This window comes from Taurulus bubalis, assembly GCF_910589615.1.
Source record: "Taurulus bubalis genome assembly, chromosome: 9".
Taxonomy (NCBI): Eukaryota; Metazoa; Chordata; class Actinopteri; order Perciformes; family Cottidae; genus Taurulus; species Taurulus bubalis.
The window spans coordinates 16,176,477-16,187,538 of record NC_136597.1 but is presented as its reverse complement, the minus strand read 5'-3'; the positions used below and the strand labels follow the sequence as shown (position 1 = coordinate 16,187,538).

At 41.9% G+C, this 11,062-nt stretch overlaps 1 protein-coding gene across 1 annotated transcript in view; it reads left to right on the top strand.

The window, feature by feature from the left end:
• Positions 1 to 1,198: 1,198 nt before the first annotated feature.
• Positions 1,199 to 11,062, top strand: part of tmem266 (transmembrane protein 266) — a gene marked incomplete at both ends in the record, with an annotated part of 17,925 nt that continues 8,061 nt past the window's right edge. Inside the window, 2 exons of the mRNA XM_079223333.1 lie at positions 1,199 to 1,224; positions 1,320 to 1,508. Coding sequence (XP_079079459.1) covers positions 1,199 to 1,224; positions 1,320 to 1,508 — 215 coding nt within the window. The remainder of the gene's footprint in view (positions 1,225 to 1,319; positions 1,509 to 11,062) is intronic.

Here is an 11,062-nt window from a genome sequence, read left to right as displayed (position 1 = left end):
CCCCTGTCTTGTAATCAATGCCTTCCTCCACTGTTAAGCACTAAAGTTATTGATGTCACCACACTGGCTGCACTGGGACAGCTGCCAAGCCGTTTGAGACTCCTGTTCCAGGGTGACTTCTCCTTGTCCGCTATTGGCTGAGCTTGAAGGATCTCTCCCTCATTACACATTTAAGTTTCAGGACCTCAATGGCAGATAAAGTGACACTTTATCTGGTTCTGTTGAATATAACAAACCTCATAAAGAAAATACAGTGGATATATCACAATGGAAAAAACAAGGCTTTTTTTTAGCACTGCAATGTCATTTATACCATTTAAAGCAAGATTTGGTCGGAGGATGATGCTGCTAGTTTTGCATGTTTGGACACAATTTTAAATTGATTTCAAGCAGCCATTGGTTTCCATTAATGCCATTCTTTTGTCATTGTATTAGTTCTTATTGTACCTGGAAATAATGAGCTGATCACACACTGTTTATAGAAACCCAAATGATGTAGAATGAATGTTGTAAAACGCGTGTCAGTTTGGTTGACCACAATTTCTGAAATATCCGTTGTTGGAGGATCCTTGAGTACAACAACAACAGGGAGAGTTTTTTAAAATGGTAACTGCTGGCAAAAAGGCAAATGCACCAACTTGTTCATTGTAGTAAATCATTCATCTCAAGCAAGTTTCATGTGTGAGTTTCAGTCTGTCGTGATGAATAGCAATCATTCTAAACATCAATGAAGAATGTAAAGTACATGATTCATCATTTAAGTCGTTAAGAAACGATTAAAAAAAATGTTAATAGGTCCATATTTATAGAATGTTCATTTCCATATTTACTGTGGCTTGAGACTTCACTTCATACTTTGCAATTAGAAATGTAGATCAGCTTGTTATCCTTTGCCAGGTAAATGTGCCCTTGTTGAGGGTGCCAGAAAACACTGCAAACAAGGACTTTCACACCATGTTTGTGTTTTCATTCATCAAAATGAAGCATAGTCCCAGTAGTTATTATCACACTCTGCTACCTGGAGCATTTTCCAAGCAGATGCACTGGTTAATTCAAATAAACAGCACACTTCCGTACAACCTTGCACTTCCTTTGTCTTTGCAGAAGACTTAACACCACTACACAGGGTGACAACATGCAGAAAAAAATAAAACTAGCTGAAGTATACTAAGTTAAACATGAGACTCACAAATCATACATGACTCTGATGCCGCTCTGGCTGTGGTGTGTGTGTGTGTGTGTGTGTGTGTGTGTGTGTGTGTGTGTGTGTGTGTGTGTGTGTGTGTGTGTGTGTGTGTGTGTGTGTGTGTGTACCTCAGGGCTCATCCCAAGGCCGGAGCATCAGATCTGGAGGTGATCTCCCAGCAGGTGGAGGAGGACAACCAGTGCGTGGCCCCTGTCCAGCTGGCCGGCTTCGCCTACAGGGACTTGCCTTTGGCCGCCCTGGACATATCCCTCGCTGGATCCCAGCTCATCTCCAACCCAGATGAAGAGGACAACAGAGAGGGGTACGTCCCACAAATCCACTCCGACTGCATCCTTCACTCTCTGTTGTTGCCCGATAGTTTGATGAGAAGTCAGTAAAACAATCTCTAGTTGTGAGGGGTTTGGTTAGCCTGAAACAGCAACTTTAGTGTGGTCGAGTAGAAAAAGAGGGACTGTATTAAAGGAATGTGAAGCTCATAAAAATGAATTCTCTCATTGTTTGAAGCATATCAAACATCATTCATTTTGACGACGCTGGTAATAAAACGAGTAGCATGATTATCAATGAAATCTTTCTATAATTAATTTATATCCTAAAAAGCCCAAAATGTAATTACATATTGATTGATGTTCCTGATCACAGTTAAGAAGATACTAGAAATATGGTGTTGGGGATGTTGCTGGAAAGTGCTACATCCATAATTAAGGCAGATCGCAATTACTACAATCTATAATCTACCCTGGCAGAGAAAAGCTCTGCCATCACTCTCCCCTTGCTCGTTATTGCACATGGTAATTACACCTGGCGTATTAAATCACCCCTCATTGTATATTAGAGTTCGAGAATCGAGGATATTTGGCAATGAATTTATTAGTGTCACCATGTTAAATGGACAATGTCTCCACTGATGTGTTCATTTCAGCTCAATGACACAGCAATTTCTCACTACCAGACAGGCTTCTGTTCACAATGTGGATTTCTGGCAGAAAACAAAGAGTGTTGTTAGCACCATAGCTTTCCTGAAATGTCAGAGCCCTGTGGCGGTGCTGTTTCTGTTCATGAGGCCTGCTTGTCCAGGGTTTGTGTTGTTTTCTTATCACCATGCTGCAGGCTCAGTACTCTCAGGATAGGACACACCCCTGTTAGAGCACCCCTGTAGCAAGTGTCCGTGGCTCTCCACTCAGGAAGCGTGACTCACAACCCTTTGGCATGCTGTGATGCTGGCATCCATGCAGAGAAAGTCGTCAAGCAGCATAAGCTTAATTAGAGCAATTGCCATTTCGCCATCCAAGCCCCGGTGTGTCAGCTGACCATGTCCGGCTGGACTTTGCCTGGTCTGGCCCGGTCCGGGCCGATGGCTCTGTGGGACTGAGGGCAGGGACAGATGGGTCCTGGCCCAAACACCCACTCTCTCGTAGTACTTCATAGCTTTCTCTTTGTCTTGCTCACAAAAAGGGCAGAAAACGTGCACGTAGCAATGCCACAGCAGAGGGCAGGATCTGGCGTCCCAGCCAAATTATCATCACAGTGGGCACTCTCGCACAGCACCATGTGACACCCTTGTCACCTGGAATTTGGCATCTTGCAGTGGAAAAATCATGCAGTGTCGAGACATGTCTCTGAGGAATTCATCAAGTCAACAATGACAATGTTTTTTTATCATGAAAAGTTAACATTCATTCTTATCAAAGAAACGCCTTCGTCAGAGTCCAGGAAGCAGACTCGTGAAAACAATGTGCAATCTGACACCCATGTGAATGTTGCACTATTCTCAATGAGCTTTTTAGATTGGAATTCACGATGTTCAAGTCACAGGCATTCCAAGACATACCTGTCATCACAGTTTCATACACACATTCATATTTGGAAGCGCTCTTGAAAAGAGCAACAGCCAGCCTGTCGCCACAGAATCTGGCTACCTTTGTGACTCATGTGTGTAACATCAGAGGAATGACACAAAGGCCCTAATGGCAAGGCAATGAACTGAGTAATTTACTTTGCTCTGTAAACTATTTTCCTCTCGTTTATTTGAATTTGTCATCACGGTGACTCCTTTGCATACCGCAGGCTAATTTTAGCACTTTTGTAAATGATTGTGTTTTGGTGATTAGCAGGTTGGTTTTCTCAAGCTACAATGACTTACATTCCTGAGAAATATATTTAGTTATTTCATTTTGTGGTCGTGACTCTATGCTGTGGTTGTAGATACATGAGCAGGTGAGCATTCATTTCAGTTTGATCATTACTATGATTATTCTTTAGTTTGTAAAGTTTATATTGACCTCTGGTCAGTGCGTTGGTTTGGATTTGGACATGGTGAAAGGAAAAGCGTGAATGTGAAAGGAATAGCTTCATACCATTGTTCAGGATGGGATAAGTAAGAGATCATTACGAGATCTTTCGATGGTGAGGCATTGATTTGATATTGTTACATATGGTTGTGAAAAAATGAGCTGAAGAATACACACCAGAGTTGCGCATATAGTCTTGCATAGCAGCTCCTCATAGCTCTTTATCAGGAAACGTGGGCGATTGTGTAGGAGGTGGATGTTCTTGCGGTCTACAAGGGGCACACGCAGTCCTTGCAGATTCTGTGTAGTAGTGAGTTGGATGGAAATATTAATAGATTTTGGCAGTACCATCTTCTCCAGAACTTGCTGGAAAGTCCAAGATTAGGATGGGATTCACATTCACCTTTGGTCACTTAAGTAGTGTCTCATTTGTATCATTTAAAAGCTCAGACTTTTTAAATAATGAGTAATGTTTTGTCAAACTACAGAATATCAGCTTTTTAAGTGGATAGTTAGTGGCAATAGCTGTTTGTATGTATGCAAAGCATAAACAATTTTTAATTATTTCAAATTTAGAAGAAACATATTGTGTGCATATGCATATGCTAAAACTGTTGTTTTAATCACTGGCTATTTTCAATTGACAAAAATGTGTTTTGGATGTCACCAATAACCCTTCTCTGGCTTCTAGGGCTGCATGGTGGTTTGGTGGCCAGCACCACAAGAGGGGTTGGGGTTCGATTCCCGGGCTAGATGGGCCCTCTCCGGCTTCCTCCCACAGACACACTGAATGTGAGCGTGAATGGTTGTCTGTCTCTATACATCAGCCTTGCGATAGCCTGGCGAGGGTGTCCAGGGTGTACTCTGCCTTTGCCCAATATCAGGTGGGATCGGCTGACATTGATGCACCCCCGCAACCCTGAACAGGAAAAGCGGTTAAAGATAATGGAAAAGATAATGGATGGAACCCCCTTCTATAGTCATTTCAGAATATGTTGTGGACCACAGCATACTCAGAGGATAATGATAAATCAATGTTTTATGTTTTAAACACTGCACTTGTAAATGCAATTCAATTTGACTGGTCTGAACAAAGTAGTACGGTGCTGTGGTGAGATTTTATTCCACTTTAATCCTGATCGCATCTCCCTGCCTGGCCCCAGTCTCGAGTCCCCGTGCTTCACATGCTGCAGTTGTCCTGGGTTATCATCTCCAGACCAGCCTGCTTCCCACAGCAGCAATAGCACATGCTGTTGATCTCCAGGGGCCAAGCTAAAAGGTGTGAGGCACTGCTGTAATGACAGATGGTTCATGTGGGTCAACTTGCCGCTTTGACTGGAAAAGAGGGGAGGTGGAGGAGATAAAAAGAAGGATAGAAGAAGGAAGACCCTCTTCACCACTTTCATTCACAAAGCCGTCAGCTGCAGATCAGAAGAAAATAGATTCATTTGAAGAGTGTCCTATCTGTCCATGTTGGACGTTATTGTGGGATTGACCCTGTACCTTGTCGCATGGTGACAACCAGTGTCTGGTGAAATGTTGGATATTAGATACGCCCAAGTGAGCCCAGGCCAGTCTATTGAATACATTACTCACCAATGCTCAGACTTCCCTAATTAAATAAAGTTCTACAGTCACTAAAATGCATTAATAAAGCAGTCAATATGCACATAGTCCCACCCAGATTGACAATACTCAAGATGTAAGTATAATGGAATAACAAATCTAGACTGTAGAAAATAGCACCGATGGACCTTTGCCAGAGTTGAGTATGAATCTTGGCAGCAGCAATATTTCATGGGGCTTTGAAACCACAGCTATGCTACCTGTTCTGTGTTGATGGATGTCAGAAAAAGAACAGGCTTTTCTTCCCCACACCCCCCGACTCTATTTCAAACCCAAAGAGGAACAGTCCTCTCCATCAAATTGGCTCTCTTGCCTGGCACCATGTGCGACACAATAGATGACATTTGAGTGCAGGGTTTGAGGGTTTGTTAATATTCACAGACATGCAAAGTGTGAGATTGCTTTTTAGGTTGAGAGCGAGAGAGATCAAGTGTCCTGGTGAAAACCCATTTATCAGGGACAGCTTGTCTGCCGCTCTGCACATGGAGCCCCATCCATCTCCATTTGCTTAGTATCTGAGGCCCATTTCTCTGGCGAAGACCAGCTCAGAGTTGCCTCTGCGAGGTTGTACCATGGAGTTGGACGCAAGAAGTGCACCGATGATAGCTGATCGCACTTGGAAACCAATGGAAAGGGCTGGTTATACTCGAAAGCTACCTGCATTTTTAAAAGAAGTAAAACAATGAAATAAAAATGTGCCCATTACTCTCAGGGAATGCTAAACCCTAAAGTTAGTGTATTGGCATCTGTAATCGATTAAGCCTTTTCATTTGATTCGTTAATTTACAGCTAAAGTGTTTGCTAAATCCCCAGGCGTGAGACTGTAAGAGATTAATAGCGATGAGACGTGGAACTAAAATGTGCAATTGATTACCTATGATAACTTCACTTTGTTCAGCATATTTATTGCTCAGCTGGTTTTCCTCTCTCTGGGCGTCCTTGCCTGTTTTGGCTGTGGTAACACAGATGACTCAGCAGTGGTTACACAGGAAAGGATTTAGCCGTTGTTATGCTGGCATTTGTCTTAATTTTTAAGCAATCTAGGCAGATGCCCCACCTATGCTTTTTCAAGAAACAGAAGCTCTTTAGTGAAAAAAATGCATATACAGGGATTCAAAGAAATGTCTCTTTCAAATGTATGAAATAAGTTAAGGAACAAGTTTTGTGTTGAGTTTGAATTGCCTGAATGCGATGAAGTCCTCCAACCTATGCTGTTCAATAGCCTGCAGGTGCACAGTTGTGGTCCATTTTCCCCTGCCCGAGCCTGCTGAGTTCAGCAGATTGGTGGGAATTGGTAGAAGTTTGGACCGGAGGAACCACAGGGCTATACAGTTATCAGTACAGAGAGAAAGTAATTGATAGGCGACAGAAAACTTGAGTCAAGTATTATTTTAAAATGCTGCCTGAGTAGTATCTGACATTTTCCCTTACACTTTCAAAGAGGATACATTCAGTTTAAAAGCACGTCCCAGTGTTGTTCTTTGCAAACAGTCAGAGAAAGATCATAGCTTATCAAGATAATCTATAACATGAACATAAATACTATTAGTACTACTAGTAGTAAAAAATAAATAAATTAGGTTCTCATTTTTGATGGCCTAACTTGCCAGATTGGGATCCTTCTGGGGGTCCCACGATAAATATGACGGCTCACAAGATGATAATAGTTTACGCATTATATATGTGTTGAATTTGTCCTACTTTCACCTATTCAAGCCTCCAATAAATCTTCAAATATATCAATGTGATTGATGTTTTGAGCATTAGGCGTCACATATAGCCGCTGCTTTATTATGAGAGGGGCATGGGCCAAATGGTAACTACTTTATTGAAGTGACAAATTTGATAAAAGAAATCCCCCTAAAAATAATGTACATCTTTTTTTTATTAATAGCATGATTAATCATTTTGGAAGCAAATGTAATTGCGTGAGGGCTGCCACAGGTTTTCACCAATAAAATGTGCTCTGTTGAAAATGTGTGATCAAGACATCAATCAAGAGTTGCAATCAATTATTTAGAGGCGTTGCACAGCAGTGTCACTATTTTAGGCTTTCCTTTGCAAACATTCTGAGGGAGAGGTTGGTGTTTGCAGGGTGTGTGTGTGTGTGTGTGTGTTTCAATCAATAAGCTCAGATGAGTTGATAGAGTCTTTGAGACTCATTACTTCTGAATTAATTTGTACCCTTTGCAGCCTTGCCGTTTTCTCTCACTCAATCTCTTAACTCACAAACACACAAACAGAGCACCACCTCTCTGATTTAATTTCCATTTAACTGGTACCTAATGAGTTTACATTGTATTTTATTGCATCTCAATTACAGGAGACGGGTATAATGAAAGAGATGCACCTTGTGATAGGCGCCCCACCTCAGTGAGAGTTACTTAGCTGGGGCTGAAGCCAACGCTCTGTACGGTCTGTGTGAGTGGGCCCCAACAGAGCGACTGGACACTTTCCTCTGTGCCAGTCACTCTGCCTGATGTCTCTGTCAGTTATGTCGAGTCTGGCCATTCGGGTGCAAGGGCCGCTGCAGCTGTCATCATGTACAGCATGCCTTCACTTCCATCTGAGGCCACTATTGATCGGTCTCATGATCTAATCCCCTCGCTCTACGCTGCTGTCGAGACCACTTCGATCTTCCCTCAGAACTGCAGCTGCTGGCCTGTTGGATGTCTTTATGAACCTGTCCACACCTTACATTTCTCATTTCCTCCACACATTGCTCTTAACAGTGTGTGTGCGTGAATGAGTGCAATGTTTGCCTGTGCACTCACATATTCATGCATTACCCTCAAGGTGTTGCCTATTTGATCCGCACATGCCGTGACCCTGGGAGAGAGTAAGGTGATGTCCGTCCTTGACTTGCTCCACCACTGAAGCAGCCTCACTTCCTCATAAATACTTCAGGTCCTCAGCATTCAAGGTTTAAAGTGATTTCCCTAAAATTAAGTTTCTGAGCTTGGAGTAATCCATCACTGCCATTTACTCTGCTTCCAGACAGGGTTTTTCTTTACAGGTTTATTAAATTAATACCTTTTCTGCCTGGCTTGTGGGAGAGGTCTGAATGAATTATTCCACACAGTATGAGTTGAATCATGCTTTTCAGTCCTGAAGGTAAGTGAGGTGTCTCTTGGAGTGTGTGCTGCTCATTCTGTCTTCTAAATAATGGTCCACAAATGTGCGATGACTTTGTGTTAGGCGTATCATTAGGTAAATGTTTCTTTTCCTTGGCTCTCCTCCCTGGCAGATGGGGTTTGACATTGTTCCTTGGGAACAAATCGGTGCTGAGGAAAGTCTCCATGGTATCTGCTAATGATACCATTACCCTCCACCACCTCTTGGTCACTCCAGGTGTTGAGCCCCTAATATGTTGGCATTGGCTGATACTGAGGGTTGCTGCAAAGGGCTGAGTGCACCGGTTAGCCTCTGGAAGAGCATTGACAAAACGTGGCCGAGCTCCAGCCTCTCTGCTGACCTTGGTGAAGGATGGAGATGATGTGTAGCTGTGCTACACCCGAGGTTTACTTGCAAATGTAAAATGACATCACTTACTAGAATCCCGGCTCTCTCTTCCTCACCACAATGGTTCACTTTTATTATATTTTGCTATAATTTTTTTAGCCAGGATTCATGTTCACCAAAGTAATTTCTAAGAAACCAGAGTGCTCAAAATGTCAAAGATAACCCCTCACAGTATGTAGTACAAGTACAGTTGGCCACAGTTGTACCAGAACAATTAACAATTTGAGTAATAATTGTATTGTCAACTTTGGGTTTTCTCTTGGATATACAGGTGAAACAACGAGTCAACCAGTCAATACATTAATTGTCCGCAACTCTTTTGATAATTCACTTAAGTAAGATGTCAAACACAAATACCAAACCTCCATTATTTTTTGCTCCTCAAAAAATGCAGATTTGATACTTTTCATTGTCTTTTAACGTAATACAGTGAACATCTTTGTGTTTTAGACAAAACTAGACATCAGTTTGGGGTGTATAGATAAATCAATTGATTAATTAATTGAGAGAAGTATCAGTGTCGCGGCCCTACTTCCAAAGCTAACGTGGGAGTTTGCTTATACCTGACCTCTAGTATTTAATGCCTGTTTGGACCTCTTTTCAAGCAATGTTGCCACTTTCGTAAATCTTAGCAAAAATTACAACAAATAAGACCCAAGTTAATAAACTGGAATTATCCTTTAACTCAATCTGCATCTTTCTCTGTTCTTTATTTCTCATTCTTCCTTCTCCAACTCCCCCTCCTTCCTCCCTGGCTCTCTTTCCAGTTCACTTTTGGATGAATCCCAATGCCTTTGAACCAGCTGCACCCTGCTTCCTCTCTGTGTTTGCCTTCTTCATATTGAACTGAACCAAGAGGAGAGTAGAATAAATTGCATCCTCTTTTGTCCTCTGACATACATTGCAAGTAGCTTTCCTCCTATGGGGGACAGGTCACAACAGAAAGCTGTTTTTTTTAAAGAAACTTACTACCTTTCTCAATGTTGCCTCAGTGAAAGGACAGCAACCCAACACACACACACACACACACCTTCCTTTTTCTGCGTCTGGTTTTTGAAGCGTACGCCTGAGTAGCGTGTGTGGAATGCAGCCTTGTGACAGGAAGGGAAAGCTGTGTGTGCCTCATTGAAATGTGTCATTATTTATTGATCATAAATCTTCAGGAGTCTCAGTCACTCAGTTTCTGATTGGTGGAACTTGAAGGGGAGAGTATGCATGGATTTAAGGCAGGTCCGACACTCACATCTTCAGAATCAATGTACCTGGACAAGGAGCCAGCATATGGGGGACACCAGGACACTCCAAACTAATAGAAAATAAGTAGCAATGTGGATGAAGGTGTATAAAGTAGTCGCTGATTAACCAGTGGGAGAAATTACACATTCAATGTTCAGGAATTATGAGTGATGGTCTCTCAACGGCCAGCCAGGTGCGACTATACCCTCCACATGGTGCATATGCAGCCCCACTGTCATGCCAGGAGAGTTGCATCATGCGGTCAGACAGCTATAGTCATCCAGAGATACAACAAGAGTAGAGCCAGTGAGCTCACTACCAGCCTGGTTGTTAGCTAAACAGTCACCCAGATGGGCATTCAGCTACCTGGACAGTTTTCCCTCAGAGACCTGTCTTGTCGCCCAGTGATGGAGCAGGAAGGGAAATTAAACATAGGATGCTCTTATCTAGCATCAACCACACTTTATTATAAAGTTTTAGATGTATAACGTGTCTCAACAAATCTAGAGACTATAAGACCTCCTCTATAGATGGTCTGGTATTTCAATCATTAAATATATTATATATATATATATATATATATATATATATATATATATATACAACACAAGCATACAAACACACAAGCATGTTCAGATAGGAAGAAAACAAACTATTTAATGCTCAAATTTGGATTACAACAGACGTCATGTAATCCGTTTCCAAAAATAGGCAAACAAAAAACGAATGGCTGTCACAGTAAGTGGACTACACTGCTTGGTGATGTACAAAAGGGGAGCTTTACCGGGAAGTGGTGGGTTGCAGGAAAGGTTATAATAAGCGGTTTTATTGAGGAGATGAGGACACCATGAATTCATATGAATGACGTAATACTAATATATCATCTCAGTGCCGGCAGAACATGTATTTACGCTTCCCATTAAATTTAGAGAGTGAATTAATTTTAGCATGCATGCTCTGAATTTGAATGCAGAATAGTGCCCTCTGCTGAGAAATATTTAGAAGAACATTGACTGATAGAAAACAGATCAAAGACAAAGTTAAATACGCTTCATGATTTGTGTATCTTGACGTTTCTTGTGTTTTATTCTATTTGACCTTGCATGCGCCTGTCACATCAGCACTCCGTACCAGTATTACATTTTGAAATAACACCGCAACAAGACCCACCATTTATCTT